The sequence below is a fragment of the Microtus oregoni genome, unplaced genomic scaffold (genome assembly GCF_018167655.1).
Source record: "Microtus oregoni isolate MIOR12 unplaced genomic scaffold, Mior012 000098F_ref0000018, whole genome shotgun sequence".
Classification (NCBI taxonomy): domain Eukaryota; kingdom Metazoa; phylum Chordata; class Mammalia; order Rodentia; family Cricetidae; genus Microtus; species Microtus oregoni.
In genome coordinates, this window is record NW_024544711.1 from 3,615,883 (window position 1) to 3,641,771 (window position 25,889).

General features: G+C 40.0%; 2 protein-coding genes across 3 annotated transcripts; both read left to right on the plus strand.

Annotated features, from left to right (window-relative positions):
- The first annotated feature begins 10,733 nt into the window (after positions 1-10,733).
- Positions 10,734-17,797, plus strand: LOC121442995 (protocadherin beta-6-like). 2 transcript variants are annotated; one of them, XM_041644663.1, is made up of 2 exons: positions 10,734-10,757; positions 15,437-17,797. In XM_041644663.1, exons 1-2 carry the CDS (start codon positions 10,734-10,736, stop codon positions 17,795-17,797), a joined length of 2,385 nt encoding a protein of 794 aa, XP_041500597.1. The 2 variants fall into 2 exon arrangements, with proteins under 2 accessions (XP_041500597.1, XP_041500596.1); XM_041644662.1 differs by lacking the exon at positions 10,734-10,757 and having other exon boundaries at positions 15,407-17,797.
- A 4,701-nt stretch (positions 17,798-22,498) lies between these two features.
- On the plus strand, positions 22,499-24,988 carry LOC121442994 (protocadherin beta-8-like). Its single transcript, XM_041644661.1, has one exon. The coding sequence runs from the start codon at positions 22,499-22,501 to the stop codon at positions 24,890-24,892; it is 2,394 nt and encodes a 797-aa protein (XP_041500595.1). The 3' UTR covers positions 24,893-24,988.
- The last annotated feature ends 901 nt before the right edge of the window (positions 24,989-25,889 follow it).

The following is a 25,889-nucleotide window of genomic DNA, read 5'->3' on the forward strand; positions in this document are numbered from 1 at the left end:
ACAAAATCCAGTCTAGACAAATGAAAGTCGAAGCACACCTTAGGGGTTCACAGGAAAATTGTGCAGCATCAAAATCAAACAGAAAAGCAAAAAACCTTTCAGCAACCATAAAAAAGACGCATAATTTTAAAGAAACATAAGTAAAATGGAGTGAAGACTTCTGAACGTGATTCCAACAACAAATATGTCATATTTTCAACATCTCCAAGGAAAATTATTAGGATGCTAGAATTTTATTACCAACAAACAGAACCTTCCAAAAGGTTTTCAGACAAAGAAAATTAATGAAGTCTACATAAACATTGAAGGAATATGTTAGAACTACAAAAGCAAGAGGCAAACCCTCTGGAATGTATTGTAAGTTTGCAGGAGGAAAGAAAAAAGGATGGAAAATAAATACTGACTGAGTGCTATGTCTCCAAAAATAATAGTTTTGTAAAGGATTCAAAAATACATATAAAATGCACGAAATCCAGCATTTAGAATTCTTAAATGAATCAAGAAAAAAGATAAGACAGCACCTTGCAATCCTAAAGGCCTCTTCAAAAATGAAAGCGGCAGAGGTGGTGCACACCTTTAATCCCAGCACTTGAAAGACAGAGCCAGAGGCAGGGGGATCTCCGTAAGTTTGAGGCCACTCTGATCTCCATAGGGAGTTCCAGGACAATCAAGCCTACATAATCAATGACTCAAAAAAACCTGCAAAGTTAATAGTCTAAACAATTTTGTACCGATAAAGTTGGAAACTTATAAATCACTATTTAAACTCTGAGTTTTCAAAACTGAAGTAAGAAAAAAATAGAAAACCAACAAAAATGTTTAACTAGCCTTAAAATAGTTTCAAAATGTAAAATACCTAAAAAAAATCATGCCATACTACTATCACACAGAAAGGTACGCAGCATTTTACATCTAAGCAGATTGAGTAGTACTCACACAGCGGTCACTAACTAAAGGATTCAGCAGGTGAAAAGATAATTCACCCCCAATCAATTTATAAACCAATATAATTTCAAATATTTCAGGTATTTTATTCATATATATTTCATGTAGAATACAAACAGAATAATTTTAATTTTAATTTTTTATTTATTTTTATTTTGTTTTTTGAGACAAGGTTTCTCCGTAATTTGGGGGCCTGTCCTAGAACTAGCTCTTGTAGACAAGGCTGGCCTTGAACTCACAGAGATCCGCATGCCTCTGTCTCTAGAGTGCTGGGATTAAAAGCATGAACCACCACTGCTTGGCAATTTTTTAATTTTTAAAGAGGATAAAATTGAAGTTACTACAATGCCCATGGGACAAGAACAGATAATGTTGATGACTCAAATCTATCTTCTCTTCTGCAAAATATCCTATGAAGAAAATAAAAAGTCAAACTATAGATTGGGGAAATTTGTCTAAAGGACATATTGCAGAAAGGATGGCTGTGTACAATATATGGGATTTAAAAAACTCAGCAACAACAAAAAACCTGGCACATAAAACACTCAAAGACACATTAGCAAACAGGACATATGGAGGATCAATAAGAGTGTGAAAAACTGTTAAAAACAAATTGCATGTATTTCAAGAAATGCTAATTCAAATAATATTGAGACACCACATCATGACCATTAGCATGTTCAACTTGCAGAACACCAACATCATTAAATGTTGAGGAGGGTGTGGAGCACCAGGAACTCTGTTTCTTGCATCATGGGAATTACAACTGCTGCAGCCACTTTGTAAAACAGTTGGGTAGTTTTTCAACATTGATTTTACTCGTACTATGTCTTCCAGCAATCATGCTCCATAGTATTCATGCAAAGGAACAGAAAATGGATCCACACAAAAATTTGGACATGGGTGCTTCTGGAAACTTCATTCATAAATATCAAAACTTAAAGTAACTGAGATTCCTAGGTTGGTCAATGGACAAATGCATTGTGGTAGAAGCAGAAAATGAGGTTTTACATAAAAAGAGCTATAAACTCATGACAAAGCACTGCAAAAACTTGAGTGCATGCAGTGAGTGAAGTAAACCAAGCTGAAGAGTCCACAGTCTTTGGTTCTTACATGACATTTTGGAAAAGGCAATAGTTGTAGTGACAGTAAAAATGACAGTGATTTCCTAATTTCAGGAGAGGCAGGAAGAAATATGTAGATTTAAAGGTTTTGGAGGCCAAGAAACTACTCTATTTGACAATCTAAAAGTATGGACACATTATGACAAGTTGTACAAATCTATAAATTATACAACATCCAAAGGAGTAAGTCACAAAACAATCCCACACAAGTTTGGAATTATGATTAATAAAAGGGTTATTTATTTAAAGGGAAAAACTTACAGATCACCGTCCTAGACAACAGCCCCCTGCACAACCAGGAAAATCATCTGGTAGCCAGAAGCAGAGTCCAAAACAAGAGAGGGAGCATGCGCTACCACTGCTTTTTCAAGCCAGAGAGACCATGCCCAAGTGGGCTGTTATTAAAGGCTATTGGCTGAAGGAGAAGAAGGAGCTCCCACAGCAAATATCAAAAAGAAAACCTAGCCAACAATTTGGGCTTGGTGACAAAGATGTGTAAATGGAAGTTGGAGAAATTGCTCATAGGATAAGAACACTTGCTATTCTCCCAAAGGACTGAGTTCAGTTCCTATACCTATGGTAGACAGTCTGCTAAAAATTCCAGTACCCTCTTGTGACATCCTCAGGCACCTCCACATGATCAGCATACACTCATATAGATGTACACATGAATAAAACAAAAGTAAATCCCTTTTTAAAAAGTGTGTTATCAAGCTGAATGTGGTGGTGTCCACCTTTAATCCCAGAATTTGGGAGGCAGAAGCAGGCAGATCTCCATGAGTTAGAAGCCAGCTTGGTTTATATAGTGAGTTTCATTACAGACAAAGCTGCTTAGTAAAATTCTGCCTCAATAAACAAACAAACAAACAAACAAAAAAGATGTGATAGATGGGTGTAGTGGTGTAATCCTTTAATCCCAGCACTTGAGAGGTGTAGGCAGCAGGATCTTTGAAGTTCAGGTCAGACAGGACTACAGAATGAGTTCCAGGACAGCCAGGGATACACAGAGGAACCCTATCTCAAAGACAGACAAACAAAACACATTAATATAGGCTTATCAAAGATAATAAACGTACAACTTTAGGGTATTAATTATGTGTATTTTTGGCCAAGAGCATGTGGAAAATTTATGTAGCTTTCAATAATTTTTCCCATGCATATAAGTTCATAGCTCTAAGTGCCTACATAAAGAACTTGGAGAACTCTCATACCAGCTACTTAACAACACACCTGAAAACTCTAGAATAAAAAGAAGCAAACTTACTCAGGAAGAATAGATGCCAGAAAATAATCAAGTTGAAGGTTTAAACCAATAAAAGAGAAACAAAGAAAGCAATACAAAGAATCAGTAAGGCAAAGAATTGGTTCTTTGAGAAAATCAACAAGATAGACAAACTTTTATTCAAACTAACCAAAAGGAAAAGAGATAATATGTAAATTAACAAAATCAGAAATGAAAAGGGAACATAACAGACACTGCGGAAATCCAGAGAATCATTAGGTAATACTTCAAAAATCTGTACTTCACAAAAATTGGAAAATTTAATGGAAATAGACAATTTTCTGGATAGGTACCATATACCAAAATAAAATCAAGAACAGATAAATAATATAAATAGACCTATAATCCCTAAGAAAATAGAAGCAGCCATCAAAAATCCCCCAACCAAAAAAACCCAGGACCAGATGGTTTCAGCACAGAATTCTACCAGAGTTTCACAAAGGAACTAAAACCAATACTCTTCAAATTATTCCACACATTAGAAACAGAAGGGACATTGCCAAACTCTTTTTATGAGGTGACAATGAACCTGGTACCCAAACCAAATGAAGCTGCAACTAAGAAAGATATTTACAGACCAATCTCACTCATAAACATTGATGCAAAATATCAAATAAAATACTGGCAAACTGAATCCAAGAATATATCAGAAAAATCATCTACCATGATCAAGTAGGTATGATCAGAGATGGCCCAACATATAAAAATCCATCAATATAATCCACCATATAAACAAACTGAAAGAAAAAACACATGATCGTCTCATTAGACACAGAAAAAGCCTTTGACAAAATACAACACCCCTTCATGATAAAGGTCTTGGAGAAATCAGAGATACAAGGAACATACTTAAAGATAATAAATTCAGTATACAGCAAGCCGACAGCCAGCATCAAACTAAAGGGAGAGAAACTCAAAATGATTTCACTAAAATCAGGAACAAGACAAGGTTGTCCACTCTCTCCATATCTATTCAATATAGTACTTGGAGTTTTACCTAGAGCAATAAGAAAACAAAAGGAGACCAAAGGGATACAAACTAGAAAGAAGTCAAACTTTCACTATTTGCAGAAGATATGATAACTTAAATAAGTGACTCAAAACATTCTACCAGGAATGGTGTGGGACATTCTTCTGTCTATGTGTTGCTTTTATTGGTTAATGAATAAAGAAACTGCTTTGGACCTATAGCAGGGCAGAACTTAGCTAGGTGGGAAAACTAAACTGAATATTGGGAGAAAGAAGGGTGGAGTCAGAGGAAGCCATGGGAGCTGAAGCCAGAGATAGACATGCTGAAACTTTGATGGTAGGCCACGACCTCATGGGATGCAAAGATTAATGGAGATGGGTTAAGTTAATATGGAAGAGATAGCCAATAAGAAGCTAGAGCTAATGGGCCAAGCAGTAATCTAAATAATACAGCTTTCTTTGTGATTATTTGGGGGCTAAGTGGCCGGGAATCAACAAGCGACTCTTTCCTCGAACAACTAGGGAATGCCTACAGCTGATAAACACCTGCAGTAATGTGACAGGATACAAGATCAACTCAAAAAATCAGTATCACTCCTATATATAGATAACAAACAGGCTGAAAAAAATCAGAGAAATATCACCCTTCAAAATAGCCACAAATAACATAAAATATCTTGGGGTAGCACTAACCGAAGAAGTGAAAGTCATGTCTGACAAGAACTTCAATCCTTGAAGAAAGAAATTGAAGATACCAGAAAATAGAAAGATCTCCCAAGCTCTTGAATAAGTATGATCAACAGAGTAAAAATGGCAATCTTACCAAAAGCAATCTAAAGATTCAATGCAATCACCATCAAACTCCCAAAACAATTATTCAAAGACCTTGAAAGAAAAATACTCAACTACATATGGAAAAACAAAAAGAAAACCCCAGGATAGCCGAAAGAGTCCTGTACAAAAAAAAAAAAAGAACATCCAGTCTCTGCCCGCAAACCCTCCAATCCTTCCTGACACAACCTCAGTGAAACTCTGAAACACAGCCTGCTACTACACAGAGAGGACCAAGAGAGGACTAAGATAGAGGACCAAGTGAGAGGACCAAGGAAGAAACTGAAGCACAAGCTGTGAGCACACAGAGTGGACCAAGAGAGTGAACCAAGAGAGTAGGTCAAGAGAGAAGGCCAAGAGAGACCTCAGTGGCTCCCTGAGACATAGACAGTGACATTACAGAGCAGACAAGAACAGTTCCCAAAGACACAGACAACCATGGCAAAGATTGGACCAAGAGGCAAAGACACTGTTTGGTACCAACAAGAGGAAGAAATGGGTAGGCATCAATGCAAGAATTCATTCAACAACCTAAAATGCAACAGAATAACACCAGAACCTAATGATCATACAATGGGAAGACTTGATTATCCTAACCAAGAAGAGGCAGAAGAAGATGATTTTAAATGTAATTTTATGAGGATGATGGAGACCTTTAAAGAGGAAATGAAAAATTCCCTTAAAGAAATGGAGGAAAAGACAAACAAAACAGTGGAAGAAACCAATAAATCTCTCAAAGAAACCCAAGAAAAAACAATGAAGTAGGTGAAGCAAACAGTTCAAACAGTTCAAGACTTGAAGACTGAAATAGAGGCAAGAAAGGGAACACAAACCAAGGAAATTCTCAATATGGAAAATATGGGTAAATGAATGGGAACTACAGAAGCAAGCATAACCAACAGAATACAAGAAATGAAAGAGAGAATCTCAGGTGTTGAAGATACTATAGAGGAAATAGATTCATCTGTCAAAGAAAACATTAAATCCAACAAATTATTAACACAAAACATCCAGGAAATCTGGCACCATGAAAAGTCCAAACCTAAGAATAATAGGGATAGAAGAAGGAGAAAAACTTCAGTTCAAAGTCACAGAAAATATATTCATCAAAATTATAGAAGAAAACTTTCCCAACCTAAAGAAGGATATCCCTATGAAGGGACAAGAAGCTTACAGGACACCAGATAGACTGGTCTGAAAAAAAGAGTCCCCTTGCCAAATAATAATCAAAATGCAAAACATACAGAATAAAGAAATAATATTAAGAGCTGAAAAAGGAATAAGGTCAAGTAAATGTAATTTATTGGTCAAAGACAGACCAATCAGAATTATACCTGACTTTTTAATGGATACTATGAAAGCCAGAAGGTCTGGACAGATGTGCTCCAGACACTAGGAGACCATACTTGCAAGCCCAAACTACTATACCCAGCAAAGACTTCAATCACCATTGATGGAGAAAACAAGATATTCCACACAAAAAAAAAACAGATTTAAACAATATCTATCCATTAATCCAGTCCTACAGAAAGTACTAGAAGGAAAATTGTAACCCAAGGAAGCTAACTACACCCACAAAAACACAAGGAACAGATAACCTCACACCAGAAAACCCCAAAGAAGGAAAACACACAAACATTACCACAAAAATAACAGAAATTAATAATTACTGGTCATTAATATCTCTGAATACCAATGGACCCAATTCACCTATAAAAAGACACTGACTAAGAGAATGGATACAAAAACAGGATCCATCCTTCTGCTCTATGCAAGAAACACACCTCAACCTCAAAGGCAGACACTACCTCAGGGTAAAGGGTGAGGATAAGATTTTCCAGTCAAATGGACCTAAGAAACAAGCAAGTGTAGCTATGCTAATATTTAAAAAGTAGACCAAACTAAATTAATCAGAAAAGATGGAGAAGGATACTTTATACTCATCACAGAAACAATCCATCAAGATGAAGTTTCAATCCTGAACATCTATTCTCCAAATACAAGATCACCCACATATGTAAAAGAAATATTAATAAAGCTTAAATCTCACATCAAACCCCACACACTAATAGTAGGAGACTTCAGTGCCCCACTCTCCCCAATGGGAAGGTCAACCAGGAAGAAACTTAACAGAGAAATAAAAGAACTAACATGTCATGACTCAAGTGGACTTAACAGACATCTATAGATCATTCCACCCAAACACAAAAGAATACACATTCTTCTCAGATCATCATAGAACCTTTTCTAAAACTGACCACATACTCAGTAACAAAGCAAACCTTAACACATAACAAAAAATTGGAATAACCCTCATATCGTATCAGATCACCATGGTTTAAAGTCATAATTGAACAACAACACTAATTGCAGAAAACCTATAAACTCATGGAAATTGAACAGTACTCAAGTGAACCACTCCTGGGGTCAAGGAAGAAATAAAGAAAAAATTAAAGACTTCCTAGAATTCAATGAAAATGAAGGCCCAATGTACCCAAACCTATGGGGCACTATGAAAGCAGTGCTAAGAGGAAAGTTCAAAGCACTAAGTGCCTACATAAAGAAAGTGGAGAAATCTCCCACTAGTGACTTAATAACACACCGGAAAGTTCCAGAACAAAAAGAAGCAGACTCCCCCAGGAGGAGTAGGCAAAAGGAAATAATCAAACTGAGGGCTGAAATCAATAAAATAGAAACAAAGAAAACAATACAAAGAATCAATGAAACAAAGAGCTGATTCTTTGAGAAAATCAGCAAGACAGACAAACTCTTATCAAAAGGCAGAGAAAGAGAGAGAACATCCAAATAAACAAACAAAATCAGAAATGAAAAGGGGTCATAACATGATGAAATCTAGAGAATACTACAAAAGCCTGTACTCTATAATATTGGAAACTGTAAAAGAAATGGACAATTTTCTGGATAGATGCCACATACCAAAATTAATTTAAGACCAGGTGAACAATTTAAACAGACCTATAACCTACAAGAAAATAGAAGTCAAAAGTCTCCCAACCAAAAAAAAAAAAGCCAAAAACAAAACCAAACAAAATCCAGGGCCGAATGGTTCCAGTGCAGAATTCTCCCAGATCTTCAAAGAAGAGCTAATACCTATACTCCTCAAAGTGTCCCACATAATAGAAACAGAAAGAACATTGCCAAACTCTTTTTATGAGGCTACAGTTACCTTGATGCACAAACCGCACAAAGACTCAACCAAGAAAGAGAATTACAGGCCAATCTCACTCATAAACATAGATGCAAAAATATTAAATAAAATACTGGCAAACTGAATCCAATAACACATAAAAAAATCATCCACTATGATCAAGTTGGCTTCATCCCAGAAATGCAGTGATGGTTCATCATAAGAAAATCTATCAATGTAATCTACTATATAAGTAAACTGAAAGAAAAATATATGATCATCTCATTAGATGCCGAAAAATCATTTTACAAAATCCACCCTCCCCTTTATGATATAGCTCTTGGAGAGATCTATAATACAAGGAACATACTTAGACATAATAAAGGCAATATACAGCAAGTCAATGGCCAACATCAAATAAAATGAAGAGAAACTCAAGGTGATTCAACGCAAATCAGTAAGAAGACAAGGCTATCTACTCTCTCCATGTATATTCATCACAATTCTTGAGATTCTGGCTAGAGTAATATGACAACAAAAGGGGATCAAGGGGATGGATTCAAACTGGAAAGGAAGAAGTAAGTCAAACTTTCACTATTTGTAGATGACATAATAGTATAAATAAGTGACCTCAAAAAATTCTACCAGGGAACTCCTAGAGCTGATAAATACCTTCAGTAATGGGGCAGGATACAAAATCAACTAGAAAAAAAATCAGTATCCCTCTTTTATACAAATGATAAAGAACCTGAGAAAGAAATTAGAGAAATATCACCCTTTACAACAGCTACAAATAACATAAAATATATTGGGCTAACACTAGTCAAATAAGTGAAAGACCTGCACAATAAGAATTTTAAGTCTTTGAAGAAAGAAATTGAAGAAGACATCCGAAAACGGAAAGATCTCCCATGCTCTTGGATATGAAGGATCAACACAGTAAAAATGGTAATCCTACCAAAAGCAATCTACAGATTCAATGCAATCCCCATCAAAATCCCAACACAATTCTTCACAGACCTTGAAAGAACAATAATAAACTTTATATGGAAAAACAAAAAGCCCAGAATAGTCAAAGCAATCCTGTACAATAAAGGAACTTCCTGGAGGCATCACCATCCCTAACATCAAGCTCTATTATGGAGTAATGAAAACTGTTTGATATTGGCATTAAAACAGACAGATTGACCAATGGAATTGAATCAAATACCTGGATATTAATCTAAACCCCTATGAACACCTGATTTTTGACAAAGAAGCTAAAATAACACAATAGAAAAAGAAAGCATCTTCAACAAATAGTCCTGGCATAACTGGATGTCAACCTGCAGAAGAATGAATATAGATCCACACCTATCACCATGCACAAAATTCAAGTCCAAATAGATTAAAGACCTCAATATAAACCCAACCACACTGAACCTGACAGAAGAGAAAGTGGGAAATAGCCTTTCATGCATGGGCATAGAAGACCACTTTCTAAATATAACCTCAGTAGCAAGATCCTAAGAGCAACAATAAATAAATGGGAGCTCCCGAAACTTCTGTAAAGCAAAGGACACAGTCAATAAGACAAAAAGTCAGCCTACTGAATGGGAAAAGATCTTCACCAACCCCAAATCAGACTGATTTCTAAAATATGTAAATAATTTAAAAAATTAGACATCAAAATTTCAAATAATTCAATTTTAAAATGGGGTACAGAAATAAACAGAGATTTCTCAACAGAAGAATCTCAAATAGCCAAAACACACTTAAGGAAATGTTCAACATTCTTGGAATCAGAGAAATACAAATCAAAATGACTCTGAGATTCCATCTTACAGCAGTCATAATAGCTAAGATCAAAATCACCAATGATAACTTGATAACACCAATGCTGGAGAGGATGTAGAGTAAGGGGAACACCCCTCCATTGCTGGGAATGCAACTTGTACAACCACTCTGGAAATCAGTATGGCAATTTCTCAGAAAACTGGGAATCAATCTACCTCATGACCCAGCGATACCACCCTTGGGCATATACCCAAAGGATGCTCAAACACACTACAAGGACATTTGTTCAACTTTGTTCATAGCAGCATTATTTGTAATAACCAGAGACTGGATACAACCTAGATACCCTTCAACTGAAGAATAGCTAAAGAAAATGTGATAGATTTACACAATGGAGTACTACTCCATGGTAAAAAACAATGACATCTTGTAGTTTGCATGCAAATGGATGAAACTAGAAAAAAACATCCTGAAGTAACCCAAATCCAGAAAGATGAACATGGTATGTATTCACGGATAAATGGATACTAACTGTAAAGCAAAGTATAACAAGTTCATGATCCTAGGGAAGCTAAGTAACAAGGTGAACCCTAAGAAAAACATACATAGATCTACCTAGAAAGGGGAAATAGACAAGATAACCTGACAAATTAAGATCATGGGGATGGGGAGAGAAGGCAGAGTGGAAGAGGAAGAGGAGGGGAGCAAAACCTGAGGGAATGGGATATGAACAAAGAGGTCATGACCATGATGGGAACAGTTTACCTGAGATAATGGGAGCTCTCCAACTCCAACCAGACAAGGAAGAACCCAGTATCAGACCAAACTAGACCCTATGAATGTGGGTGACTGTTTTATGGTGGGGGCAGACTGCAGGGCTTCTGGCAGTGGCACCAGAATTATCCCTACTGCTTGTACTGGCTTTTTGGGAACCTATTCTTCTTGGATTTATACCTTGTAAAGCCTAGCTATAGTAGGGAGGGCCTTGGACCTTCCCCCAAAACAATGTGCCTTATCCTTTCTGAGGAGTAGGTGGGGGTTGGGTTGAGGGGAATGTGGAGGGTATGGGAGGAGGGGAGTTAGTGGGAACTGGGATTGGTATGTAAAGTGAAAAAAGATAGTTTAATTTTTTAAAATGATAAGATGAAATAAAGGCAGAAAAGAACTTCTGGAGGCATCACCGTTTCTGACTTCAAGCTCTACTATAGAGCTATAGCAATGAAAACAGCTTGGTATTGGCACAAAAACAGACAGGAGGACCAATGGAATTGAATCAAAGAGCCTGCTATTAATCACACACCCACAAACACCTGATTTTTGACAAAGAAGCTAAAATTACAATAAAAAAAGAAAGCATGGTCAATAAATGGTACTGTCATAACTGGATGATGGCATGTAGAAGAATGCAAATAGATCCATATCTATCCTCATGCACAAAATTCAAGCTGAAATGGATCAAAGACCTCAACATAAATTCAGCCATGCTGAACCTCATAGAAGAAAAAGTGGGAAGTATACTTGAACGCATTGGCACAGGAGACTACTTCCTGAATATAACATCAGTAGCACAGACACTGTAATCAACAATTAACTAATGGGACCTCCTGGAACTGAGAAGCTTCTAGAAGGCAAAGGGCATTGTCAACAAGATAAAATGGCTACCTATGGAATGGGGAAAAACTTCACCAACCCCACTTTGTACAGAGGACTGATCTTCAAAACATTCAAAGAACTCAATAAACTATATATCAAAATATCAAATAATCCAATTTAAAAATGGGGTATAGATTCACCAGTCTGTGGTGGCACATGCCTTTAATCCCAGCACTTGGGAGGCAGATCTCTCTGAGTACAAGGCCAGCCTGGTCTACAAGAGCTAATTTCAGGACAGGCTCCAAAGCTACAGAGAAACCCTGTCTCAAAAAACAATAAAATAAAATAAAAATAAAAATGGGGTATAGATCTAAATAGAGAATTATCAACAGAGGAAGGTCTAATGACTGAAAGACACTTATGGAACTGCTCAACATCCTTAGCCATCAAGGAAAGGCAAATCAAAATAACTTTGAGATACCATCTTGCACCAGTCAGAATGGCTAAGATCAGAAGCACTAATGATAGCATATGCTGGAGAGGATGTGGAGTAAGGGGAATATTCCTTCATTGCTGGTTGGAGTGGAAGTTTCCCAAAATAATGGGAATCAGTCTACCTCAAGACCCAGCAACACCACTCTCGATCATATACCCAAAGGATGCAGACCCATACCAAAGGACATTTGCTCAACTATGTTCATAGCAGCATTATTCGTAATTGCCAGAACAATTGCCTGGAAACAACCTAGGTGCCCTTTAACTGAAGAATGAAGAAAATGTGGTTCATTTACACAATGGAATACTGCTAAGTGGAAAAAAAAACAATGACATCTTGAAATTTGCAGGCCAATGGATGGGACTACACAAAAACATCCTGAGTGATGTAACTCAGACCCAGAAAGACAAACACAGTATTTACTCACTCATAAGAAACTAGAAACTTCCAGAAAAACACAAGGATGACTCCAGCTAAGAATCTAAGCCTTAGTGGAAAGGGTACATAATTGCCCTTCCCCTCTGATCAGATTGATGACTACCTTAATTGTTATCATAGAACGTTGGTCCAGTAACTGATGGAAGCAGAAGCAGAGATACACAGCTAAGCACTCCTGGACCAAAGACCAGGAGTCCAGTCACAGAGAAGGAGGAGTGATATTATGAGCAACGGAACCAAGACCATGATGGATATACCCACAGAAACAGCTGACCTGAGCTAATGGGAGTCCACTGACCTCAGACTGACAGCTGGGGAACCAGCATAAGACCAAACTAGGCCCTCTGAATGTGGGTGACAGTTGTGTGGCTTGATCAGTTTATGGGGCCACTAGCAGTTGGACCAGTATTTAACCCAAGTGCATGAACTGGCTCTTTGGAGTCTAGTCCCTGTGGATAGACACCTTGCTTACCTTAGATATGGGGGGGCGTGGTCCTGGATCAAGTGATGTGCCAGACTTTGTTGACTCCCCATTAGAGGCCTCACCCTCTATGAGGAGTGTATGGAGTATGGGATGGCAAGAAGGTGGGGGAGTGGGAGGATGGGAGGGAGAGGGAACTGTGATTGGTATGTAAAATAAGATTGTTTAAAAAATAAAAATTGCAACACATGTATCTGGAAAAGTGTTACACTAATACACAGGAATCTATCTATCTATCTATTATCTATCTATATATCTATCAATATATATCATCTTTCTTCTTACTCTCTTCCCCCCTCTCTCTTTTCCTTTCTTTTGAGATAGGGTCTCTCTTTGTTGTAGTAAGGAGACCACTTGTTTGTTTCCCGGCTGCCCAGACTCCAGAAATAATCACACAGAAACTGTATTAATTAAATCACTGCATGGGCAATTGCCTAAGCATATTGCTAGCTAGCTCTTACATCTAGAATTAACCCATCTCCATTATTTTATATTATATTTTACCATGAGCTTCTACTGGCAAAGTTTAAGCATGTCTGCCTCTGGTGGCAGCTCCATGGCTTCTCTTTAACTCCACCTTCCTTCTCCCAGCATTCAGTTTAGTTTTTCCTGCCTAGCTTTGTTCTACCCTATCAGGCCAAGTCAGTTTCTTTATTAATCAATGATATTCACAGCATACAGAGTGGAATCCCACATTACTTTGTAGCTCTGGCTGTTCTGAAACTATGTAGACCAGGTTGACCTTGAACTCACAGAGATCTGTCATCCTCTGATTCCCAAGAGCTGGGATTAAAGCCATGCCTGTCTTCACAACATTATTTCTGCAGGCAAATGTTCCAAACAGAAAAATATATATAATATAATTAAATACTACTTTCAAAACAATGCATCACAATGAAAAAAAGTCCATGCGAAAATGTGGATAATTTCATTCATCACTAGAGAAATGCTTACTAAACGTACACTATAGTATCATCACATGCTCAGTAGAGTGGTTGAAATGATAACATAAAGTGTTGACAAGACCATAGAGCACCTAGAACTCCCATTCCATTGCTTTTTGCTTAAACTTTACCATACTGCTAATCAATCTTGAGTATACCAGACAAGAGGTCTACAATTGAGAAGTATCACTATCCTTTGGGATCTTTTTCTTTTCATAAACGTGGAATGTACTGCCCTTTAACTTACAAACCTCCATACTGTGTCTCACCACAGCTGGGATTACAGACACATGCCGCTGTGGCTGGTAGAGTAAGACTATATTTTTGGGAAAGAAATCTTACAATCTAGGCTAAGTCTCAATGTATCATCACATTTTAACTCACAGTAATTCAAACATTCAAAATAAAAACATATTACAACAAAATGACATGTACAATAATGTTGGTAGCATTGCTCTTTAACAATGTTCAAACCTGAACACAAACATAGTTCACCAACTGGAGCCGACGTGGAATCGAAGCAGACGCCTACAGAAGAGCGACAGAAAACAATGAAAACTAGTTAGGACACCCTGTCACAGATGAGCTTCACATAGTTAACGTTGAACGACACACGACCAGCACAACAGAGGAACACTCTAAAAACACAACTCATAAAAGGTCTAACAAAGAATAACGTGCAATGATACCAGTCAATATATTGCTCTTATAGAAAGAGTTAGTCACAAAATAATGGCCAGAGGGGGCATAGCATGTTTTTGGACATTTTAGTTTTTCTTTAGTTTCTGCTTATAGAAATATATTAACTGTGGAAAATATTTTGGTTGTGACAGTTCTGTCTGTATGTTCTATATCTAAACAAAATTAAATTTTGTAAAATTCATTTTTTCTGTATACAATTAATAAAATATTCAAGGTTTTTCATGCTTTCAGAAGAATTTTATTAAGATTACTATATCATATTAAGATACTATATTATAAATATACATTCACTTGATAGTAGCTTAGCAAAGGTAGGTTTACACCGCCAATATTTAGGAGTTGACATACACGGTATCAGGAGAAACACCTGTGTCTCAAAAGCAGGCTTAGAATTTAGGATGACAACTATATGCAATCATGAAAATGAACACTTGGTGGCGCCATCGACTAAGAGTGAGAATGACGGTATCGGCAAATTCCCAGGAAAACAAAGAGTGAGCTGAAAATCAGAACGCTGTCTGCTCCCCGGAAGGAGAAGATATTTAAGTGTCAACTAGAGGAGAAATCCCCGGGGTTGGTAAGACATTAAAGAAGATTTAATTCGAGCTTATTCACCAAACTATCTCTGGATTGAAACCAAATTGAAGAAGCAGCACCTTCTGGACTGCATCTGAACAATGGAGGCAGCTCTAGCAAAAACGCCAGAGAAAAGGCAAGTCGTTTTTATTGTTATGTTGTTGCTTTTGTGGGAGGCTGGTTCTGAGGCAATTAGATATTCCATGCCAGAAGAAACCAAGAGTGGATATTTGCTGGCTAATCTGGCAAAAGATTTGGGGCTCGGGGTAGCAGAACTGACCACTAGAGGGGCGCGAATCCATCATAGAGGAAACAAAGAGCTCTTGCAAATGGATGCTGAAACCGGGAATTTGCTCCTGAAGGAAAAACTAGACCGCGAGGAGCTGTGTGGGGCGACAGAACCCTGTGTGCTGCGCTTCCAGCTCTTACTGGAAAACCCTGTGCAGTTCTTCCAAACTGACCTGCAGCTCACAGACATAAACGACCATTCTCCAGAGTTCCCGCACAGGGAAATGCTCCTAAAGATCCCGGAGAGCGCCCAGCCAGGGACTGTGTTTCCTCTGAAGGCGGCTCAGGACCCTGACATAGGAAGCAATGCTGTTCAGAACTACACAGTCAGCCCCAACCTCCACTTCCATGTCGTTACTCACAGTCGTGCTGATGGCAGGAAATACCCAGAGCTGGTGCTAGACAGAGCCCTGGACAGGGAGGAGCAGCCTGAGCTCACTTTAACCCTCACTGCTATGGATGGTGGGTCACCTCCCAGGTCTGGGACCACCACAGTTCGCATTGAAGTCGTGGACATCAATGATAATGCTCCCCAGTTTGTACAGTCGCTCTATGAGGTTCAGATTCCTGAGAACAGCCCCCTTGGTGCGTTAGTTGTGGCAGTTTCTGCCAGGGATTTAGATGTGGGACTTCATGGGAGTGTAGCCTACTCTCTGTTTCAAGGTGGTGGAGCTTCTCTGCCATTTGTTATAGACGAGGTCACAGGAGAAATTCGCCTTAAAATGCCATTGGATTTTGAGGCAACTCCCTATTATAACATGGAAATTGTAGCAACAGACAGCGGTGGCTTTTCAGGAAAATGCAGTGTAGCTATACAGGTGTTGGATGTGAATGACAACGCCCCTAAACTCACCATATCTTCGCTCACTAGTTCAATCCCAGAAAATGCTCCTGAAGCTGTAGTTGCTGTTTTCAGTGTTTCTGATCCAGATTCTGGGGACAATGGAAGAATGGCGTGTTCTATTCAGAACGATCTCCCATTTCTTTTGAAACCCACATTCGAGAACTATTACACTTTAGTGACAGAGGGGCCACTGGACAGAGAGAGCAGAGCTGAGTATAACATCACAATCACAGTCAGCGACATGGGCACACCCAGGCTCACAACCCAGCACACCATAACAGTGCAGGTGTCTGACGTCAACGACAACGCCCCCGCCTTCACTCAAAGCTCCTACACCCTGTTTGTTGAAGAGAACAACAGCCCCGCCCTGCACATAGGCACCATCAGCGCCACAGACTCAGACTCAGGCTCCAATGCCCACATCACCTATTCACTGATGCCTACCCACGACGCGCAGCTGGACCTCTCCTCGCTCATCTCCATCAATGCCGACAATGGACAGATGTTCGCGCTCAGGGCGCTTGACTATGAGGCCCTGAAGAGCTTCGAGTTCCTCGTGGGGGCAACAGATCAAGGCTCGCCTGTGCTCAGCAGTCAGGCGCTGGTGCGCGTGCTGGTGCTGGACGCCAACGACAATGCACCCTTCGTGCTCTACCCTCTGCAGAACGTCTCTATGCCCTTCACAGAGCTGCTGCCCAGGGCGGCAGAGCCTGGCTACCTGGTCACCAAGGTGGTGGCGGTGGACCTCGACTCTGGCCAGAATGCCTGGTTGTCGTTTCAGCTGCTCAAGGCCACGGAGCCAGGACTGTTCAGCGTGTGGGCTCACAATGGCGAGGTGCGCACCTCCAGGCTGCTGAGTGAGCGCGATGCACCCAAGCACAGGCTGCTGCTGCTGGTCAAGGACAATGGCGATCCTCAGCGCTCTGCCAGTGTCACTCTGCATGTGCTGCTGGTGGATGGCTTCTCTCAGCCCTTCCTGCCTCTGCCTGAGGTGGTGCGCGACCCCGCCCAAGATGAGGATGCGCTCACGCTATACCTGGTTATCGCCTTGGCATCCGTGTCTTCGGTCTTCCTCTTGTCTGTGCTGCTGTTTGTGGGGGTGAGGCTGTGCAGGAGGGCCAGGGCGGCGTCTCTGGGTGCCTGCTCTGTGCCTGAGGGACACTTTCCTGGCCACTTGGTGGATGTCAGCGGCACGGGAACCCTGTCACAGAGCTACCAGTATGAGGTGTGTCTGACTGGGGATTCTGGAACTGGTGAGTTCAAATTCCTCAAACCTATGATCCCCCAGCTGTTGCCTCAGGATCCTGGGAGAGAAAGTAAGGAAAGTCCCCACTGCAGGGAGAGCTTTATATTCAGTTAGCTGTTGTATTTGGTTAGGGGGATTTATTTTTACCAAATCTACTGCAAAATTGAGTGAATTATATTGTATTGGTACTGTAATCAAAGCATATACATTTACTCATTTATGAAAACGGTGGGTTTTTTTCTTTCTTGATATCTATTGTAGTTAGTAGTTTCAGGTATAATAAGTATTAGGAACACAATTTCTCCATATTTCAACATATATTTTACTTTAGATCAAGTATTAGATCACAAAAGGTATTTTACTTCACCTGCTTTGGGGTTTTTTTAAGTTCAGTTTAGTTCTTCTTGGTTTTTGTTTTCAGGCAGGGTCTCTCTAAGTAACCCTGGCTATCCTAGAAATCACTATGTAGACCAGGTTGGCGGCACACTGGTAGACATCCATCCCTCTCCGTCTTCCAAATGCCAACTACTTTACTGTTTTTTTACCACAAAATTTCAAGTTTTTGTAGCTATTTTCCCTTTTTTTTGTTGCTATTGGTTATTAAATAGAGGACCTCTTACATTAACCATACATTTAGGTAGTGAGCATCACTCATGGTTGAAGTTCCTGACAGTTGCCCTGAGTCACCATGAGCATAACAATTTGCATACTTGTCTTCCAAATTATAGCCATTCTCTGTACTAAATATTAAGACACTAGAAGTGTGACATTTTTCTTCTTCGGTGGAGGACATAAGTTGGAGATTGTCTACATTACTTGGCCATCACATACCTAGCACTTTGTTTTATAAATATTAATTTTAGCAATCTCTTTTGTAAATATTAAAGGGATAACCTTATTATTCTTTATTTGCCACCTCTATCACTAAAGGAAAGTGTTTGAGACTGAAGGTAGAATCAGTAGTAGATCACATATGCATGCTAGTCCCTGTTAAATGATTGCTTGACACAATACTGTTAAAAAATTAATTTGAGCAACAGAAGTAACCACCAAAATTCCCCAAAGAATCCAGATGTTTGATGGTCTCATATTATCTTTTTTGTTCTAGAAATAAAAGTGTAAGTGAAGTTTTTGTGGGTTTTCTGTTAATCCCAGCTGTGAACTTGAGATCTATACCCACCTGACCTCTGGGCATGCTATGGAGGATTATTGTGCTGAGGTTAATTGAGGCGGGAAGACCATTTGTGTGGCATCATTCCCTGGGCTGCAATCCTGGACTGTATGAAGAGGAGAAAGTGGGCTGAGCCTTCCTTGCTCTCTTCTTCCAGCCTGGAGATGCAGTGTGACCAGTTGTTCAAGACCCCGGTTTTCACCTTCCTCGTCTTAGTGTAATCTTGAACTGTGAGCCAAAACCCTTCCTACTTTATCCTAGAAATAGGAACAGTAACTAAAGCAGCCTACATGATTTCATGGTATCATGTCCCGCACTCAGAGACTTGTGCGTTCTAAGCTGTGGCCCTGTCTCTAGTTTACATTAGTACATATGTTTCCTTTGGTTTTTCCCACAGCTCCTCCTGCCCTTTCAAGAGATTCTGGAAATTTCTGGAAATTTCAATATTATATTTGATTCTGGCTGTCAGTTCTGATCATCTTATTATGTGATTGCTAGCAAGGTAAATTTGTATGGATACAACTGAAGGAAAGCTTTATTGAAATTTTGGCAGTATGAATAATTTTTATTTTTATGTTTTACTTTTTAGCTAGTATATTTTCCTGTACAAAGCAATGGATTTCCTTATGAATTTTATGCATGTACATAATGTATACACATTGATCACACTTATCATTTGTGTTTCTAAATCTCAAGTGTCATCTGGAGTTCAATTATTTACACCTTTCCCTGAATTAATGATTCCTCCCATAAGGAAGTGAGGAAATATAAAACAAAAACGGATGATCATTCCTTATAGATGAAATGTAATTTTTGGTTATTCGATTTTAAAATGGAAGTGAGAAAGAGGTAAAAGTGAGAAAAGTAGATGCAAACTTAAATAGGGCAGACAGCTCTAATGACTTGCCCATTATGTGCCAAATGCCTCTTTGGGTCCTCAGGATGCCAGCCTGAAGAAAAAGAAGCTAAGCTCTCTTGTTGTAGCCCAACAGTAGAACTTTTGCCTAAAGATTCGAGTCTCTGGGTTCAATCTCCCCAGAATTAAGAAGAAAAAAATATATCCTCCTTCCTTCATGATCAAAGGTTACAAAATTTTATATATTTTAAAGTATGAAGTTATATATTATGCATAATATGGTAGAATTTCCCTCTGTCTTAGATGGATTATCTGACATCAGAGAAACAACCATGAAGCTGACTAAAGGACAGAAATTATTACGTCAGTGCAACAGAAAGTCACTTCTATGAGAACCGAGTCCTACAGACAGTTTGCTTAAAAGATAATCAACAGGTTTTTGACACAGACACCACAATTAAGTAGCCTCTGATAGCACGGAAAACTTGAGCTAGGGTCAGTTTTCCTGCCCAGGACACTTGTCAACTCAGAAGTCCAGGAAAGAAGACTGAAAAGGTAATTTGAAAACCCTCTGAAGGCAGAGTGAGATTTTGTACAAACTACCAAGAGCATAGGTTGGGAACTGCCTGGCAGAGTTGATGTAGAGAATTCACGCTTGTAACTTGAAATTTGCCCAAATTACTTGCTTTTAAGGACATCAGAGAATCCTGACCAAGTTTGGTGCCTGTTTGAGTTGGCGTGACTGTAGGAGGTAGAGCTCTGTCAAACCAAGAGCAAAGGGTGAGCTCCTCCTGGAAGAGGATAAGAGCATCCTGATTGTGGGCGGACTTTACACAGTCCCGACCTAGAAGATGCCAGTGCTAGAATAAAACTACAATGTCAAGATAATAACCAAAATAAAATGGTTAAATCTTTGAAACAAGGAATGACTGAGCAAATAAATAGAAATTTTATAAGAAAATGGAGCTTAAGATCAAAAGTCAGTTTCATTAAAAATTATATGTCACAAAGCTATATAAATAGTAAAACATCATAGAAATAATGAAATACAGAATTAATGGATACAATGCATGTCAATATGAGAAACCTTAAACAAATACAGATTTTTCTTTTTAAAAAGACTTAAAGCAACAGCACACAGTTAAGATCAAGTGGATCTCAGATCAGTTTTCAGCAGCCTCCCCAACACCTACTGCCTTCACCCCAGCTCAGAGGGACCCAACACCCTCTGCAAGCACATTCACACTCTCCTGAAGTATACACACATCACACAAACACAGAATCAATAAAAACAAATCTTTTTAAAACATAGAAAATAAAGGTATGAGAGGTATCTCCGTGGTTAAAACACCTTGCTGCTTTTCCAGAAGACCCAGCTTGTGGTCCAACAAAACAACCTGTAAGTCTAATTTCAGTGGATTCTACACTCATCTGTTTCTATGAGGATCCACAAAGGAGATTGTTGTTCAACAAGAAGAAATGAGCTATCAACCTATAGAAGGCCATTAAGAAACCTAAGTGCACATTTGTAAGTCAGAGTCACTAAGATAAAAAAAACCAATTCTGTAAAATTCTGACTATGGAGGAAGGAAAACTATAAGTGATTTCCAGGTCTTCTAATGAGACAGGATAGAGATAGATAGATTTAGGCAGGGGGTGGGAAGAGACAATGAAACTATGATATGCTAAAAATATATGTTGTGTGATTAAATTTATCCATGGCTACACACTGTATAGCACCAAGTAGGAGCCTTAATTTAAAATATGGGCTCAGTGGTGTAAATGTAGGAACATCAACTGCAAGAAGCATGCCAGTCTGATGGGGTACCTATAGGGAGGAAGGATACACATGATGTGGAGAGGAATCTCTGCATTTCCAAGTCATTTATGTGATTTTAAAACTGCTCATTAAAAATAGACTTCTTTTCAAAAGGGAGACTTTCATCTCAATAAAATCCATGGTAAGTCTAGAGTAATGAAGACATAACCACCAGAGAGAAACAGGAACACTGGGGCAGACCTGCAACCACTCTGACTCAAGACAGTGATCACCCCTCAGAAGGGAGTGCGTCTGTTTGGAACACGGTATAAAGGCATTTGGAAACCAAGAACTCCAATTTAGTTCATTCAAAACATATTTGAAGTGAATAAGTATATAAATGCCAAAAGAAAACATTCAAAATATACACATTATTCTTATGACCTTAAATTATGAAAATTTAAAAGTACTAAACAAATTTGAAAATTATTAACAGGTCAAATTAAACACAATTAAAATGTTTTATTGATCAAACCACAATATCAACGAAATGCAAGGCATTGAGTGGGAAATATTTGAGCATATCTACTGGAAAAGAGATTATCCAGAATATACAGGGTATTTCTTCAGACCAACAGGCAAACAAATAGAAGCCACATATCAGAAACATATACAAAATTATGGATTAAATTATATCTATGTGTAAATTAAAAGAATACTGAAACACTTGCAGTTAAAATTTGGAAAGAAATGGCAAATTGAAATGCACAAACAAATAAGGACGCTTGGTGGCGCTGCAGGCTAAGAGTCTGAAGAATTGGCTCTGCAGACGCCCAGGACGCCATCTCCTTAAGCTAAGAACCAGTTTTTTGGCGGCTGTTGGATAGAGAAGGTAACAAGAAAGGTTTCTGGGAGAATTTGGGAAGAAGGGGTCTCTCTAATCGGATTTAGATCAATATTTTCACAAACGGTCGTGAGTGGATTGTATTTGACCTGAAGAAGCAGCACCCTATGAACTACATCTGAACAATGGAGACAGCTCTAGCAAAAACAGCAGAGAAAAGGCAAGTCGTTTTTCTTACTATATTGTTGCTTTTGTGGGACGCTGACTGTAAGACAATAAGATATTCCATGCCAGAAGAAATGGAGACTGGCTACTTGATGTCTAACCTTGAAAAAGATCTGGGGCTCAAGGTGGGGGAACTGGCCACCAGAGGGGCGCAAATCCATTACAAAGGAAACAAAGAGCTCTTGCAGCTGGATGCAGAGAGCGGGAATTTGTTCTTGAAGGAAAAACTAGACCGCGAGGAGCTGTGTGGGGCGACAGAACCCTGTATGCTGCACTTCCAGCTCATACTGGAAAACCCTGTGCAGTTCTTCCACACTGACCTGCAGCTCACAGACATAAACGACCATTCTCCAGAGTTCCCGCACAGGGAAATGCTCCTAACAATTCCTGAGAGCGCCCAGCCAGGCACTGTGTTTCCTCTGAAGGCAGCTCAGGACCCTGACATAGGCAGCAATGCTGTTCAGAACTACACAGTCAGCCCCAACCTCCACTTCCATGTCTTTACTCACAGTCGTGCTGATGGCAGGAAATACCCAGAGCTGGTGCTGGACAGAGCCCTGGACAGGGAGGAGCAGCCTGAGCTCACTTTAACCCTCACTGCTGTAGATGGTGGGTCTCCTCCCAGGTCTGGGACCACCACAGTTCGCATTGAGGTTGTGGACATCAATGATAACGCTCCCCAGTTTGTACAGTCGCTCTATGAGGTTCAAGTCCTTGAGAACAGCCCCCTTAATGCCTTAGTTTTGACGGTGTCTGCCAGGGATTTAGATGCTGGGATATATGGGAAGGTAGTTTACTCTCTGTTTCAAGGCAGTGGGGTTTCTCTGCCATTTGTAATAGACAAAGTCACTGGAGAAATTCGTCTGAGGGAAGAGTTGGATTTCGAAGTTACTAGCCAGTATAACATAGAAATCGCAGCCACGGATGGAGGTGGCTTTTCGGGGAAATGCACTGTGGCTGTGCAGGTGTTGGATGTGAACGACAACGCCCCTGAGCTGACTATCAGAAAGCTCACAATTCCTATCCCAGAAAACTCCCCGGAGACTGTAGTTGCTGTTTTCAGTGTTTCTGATCCAGATTCCGGAGACAATGGAAGAATGGTGTGTTCTATTCAGAACGATCTCCCATTTCTTTTGAAGCCCACATTCGAGAACTATTACACTTTAGTGACAGAGGGGCCACTGGACAGAGAGAGCAGAGCTGAGTATAACATCACCATCACAGTCACCGACATGGGAACACCCAGGCTCACAACCCAGCACACCATAACAGTACAGGTGTCCGATGTCAACGACAACGCCCCCGCTTTCACACAAAGCTCCTACACCCTGTTTGTCCATGAGAACAACAGCCCCGCCCTGCACATAGGCACCATCAGCGCCACAGACTCAGACTCGGGCTCCAATGCCCACATCACCTACTCACTGATGCCCACCTACGACCCACAGCTGGATCTCGCCTCGCTCATCTCCATCAATGCCGACAATGGGCAGCTGTTTGCGCTCAGGGCTCTGGACTATGAGGCCCTGCAGAGCTTCGAGTTCTGCGTGGGCGCCACAGACCAAGGCTCGCCCGCGCTCAGTAGCCAGGCGCTGGTGCGCGTGCAGGTGCTGGACGTCAATGACAATGCGCCCTTCGTGCTCTACCCGCTGCAGAATGCTTCTGCGCCCTTCACAGAACTGCTGCCCAGGGCAGCAGAGCCTGGTTACTTGGTCACCAAGATAGTGGCCATAGACAGCGACTCAGGACAGAATGCCTGGCTGTCATTTCAACTGCTCAAGGCCACGGAACCCGGACTGTTCAGCTTGTGGGCTCACAATGGCGAAGTGCGCACCTCCAGGCTGTTGAGCGAGCGCGAGGCGCCCAAGCACAGGCTGCTACTGCTGGTCAAGGACAATGGCGATCCTCCGCGGTCTGCCAGTGTCACTCTGCAGGTGCTGCTGGTGGATGGCTTCTCTCAGGCTTACCTGCCTCTGCCCCAGAGGGAGCGCGATCCAGCTCAAGAGAATGAGGACAGACTCACGCTGTACCTTGTCATTGCCTTGGCATCTGTGTCTTCGCTCTTTCTCTTGTCTGTGCTGCTGTTCGTAGGAGTGAGGATGTGCAGGGGGGTCAGAGGAGCCTCGCTGGGTAGCTGCTCTGTGCCTGAGGGACACTTTCCTGGACACCTGGTGGATGTCAGCGGCGCTGGGACCCTGTCACAGAGCTACCAGTATGAGGTGTGTCTGACTGGAGACTCTGGGACTGGTGAGTTCAGTTTTCTCAAACCCATGATTCCCAACTTACTGCTTCAGGATGCTGGGAGAGAAGTCAAGGAAAGTCCTCACTGCAGGGATAGCTTTGTCTTCAGTTAACTGTTGTATCTAGTTCAGTGAATTTATTTTTTGGCAAATCTCTAACAATATGTTTCTCTTAAGAAAACGAGTCACTTTAATCAAAGTATTGGCATTGTATTGAAACATATGCATGTTCTCCATTGCTAAAATGTGGTTTTTTTCTTTTTTGCTCTCTTTAGTTATTTCAGATATAGTGAATATTAAGAACACAAATTTTTCTGTATTTCACCTTAATGTTTAACTTTAGCTCAAGTATTATGCAACAAAATGAATTCACTTTCCCTGTTTTGTGTGTGAGTGGTTTTGTTTTTGTTGTTGTTTTTTTTCCTGTTTGTTTTTCTTTTTTAAAGACAGGTTCTCACCATGTAACTCTGGCTGTCCTAGAACTCACTGTGTAGTTCAGGCAGCCTCCAACTGTTAGACATTCATTTCTCCGTCTCCCGCATGCTGACTACTTTACTGTTTTCACCCCAAAATTTCAAGTTTTTATGGCCCAGGTGTTTACGGTTTTTTGCTTTATGTTATTGCCATTGGATATTAAATCTAAGACCTCGTATGTGCTAATCATCCAGTCTGTTAGTGAGCTTCACTCACAGCTGAAATTCCTTATAATCATTACTAACAAGCATAGTTGTCTTCCAATTATAAACATTCCCTTCTTAAATATCAAGACACTAGAAATGTGACATTTTCCTTCTTTTGTGGACCATATATGTTGTATTATTTGTCCACCACATACCTAGCACATTTTACATAAATATTCATTTAACTATTCTTTTTTTAAAGATTTATTTATTCTGCCTCGATGTATGCCCGCTTGCCAGAGGAGGGCGCAAGATCTCAATACAGATGGTTGTGAGCCACCATGTGGTTGCTGGGAATTGAACTCAGGACCTCTAGAAGAGCAGCCAGTGCTCTTAACCTCTGAGTCATCTCTCCAGCCCTTAACTATTCTTTTGTAACTATTAAAGGGATAAGCTTATATATTAATGATTTGCCACCTTTATCACAAAAC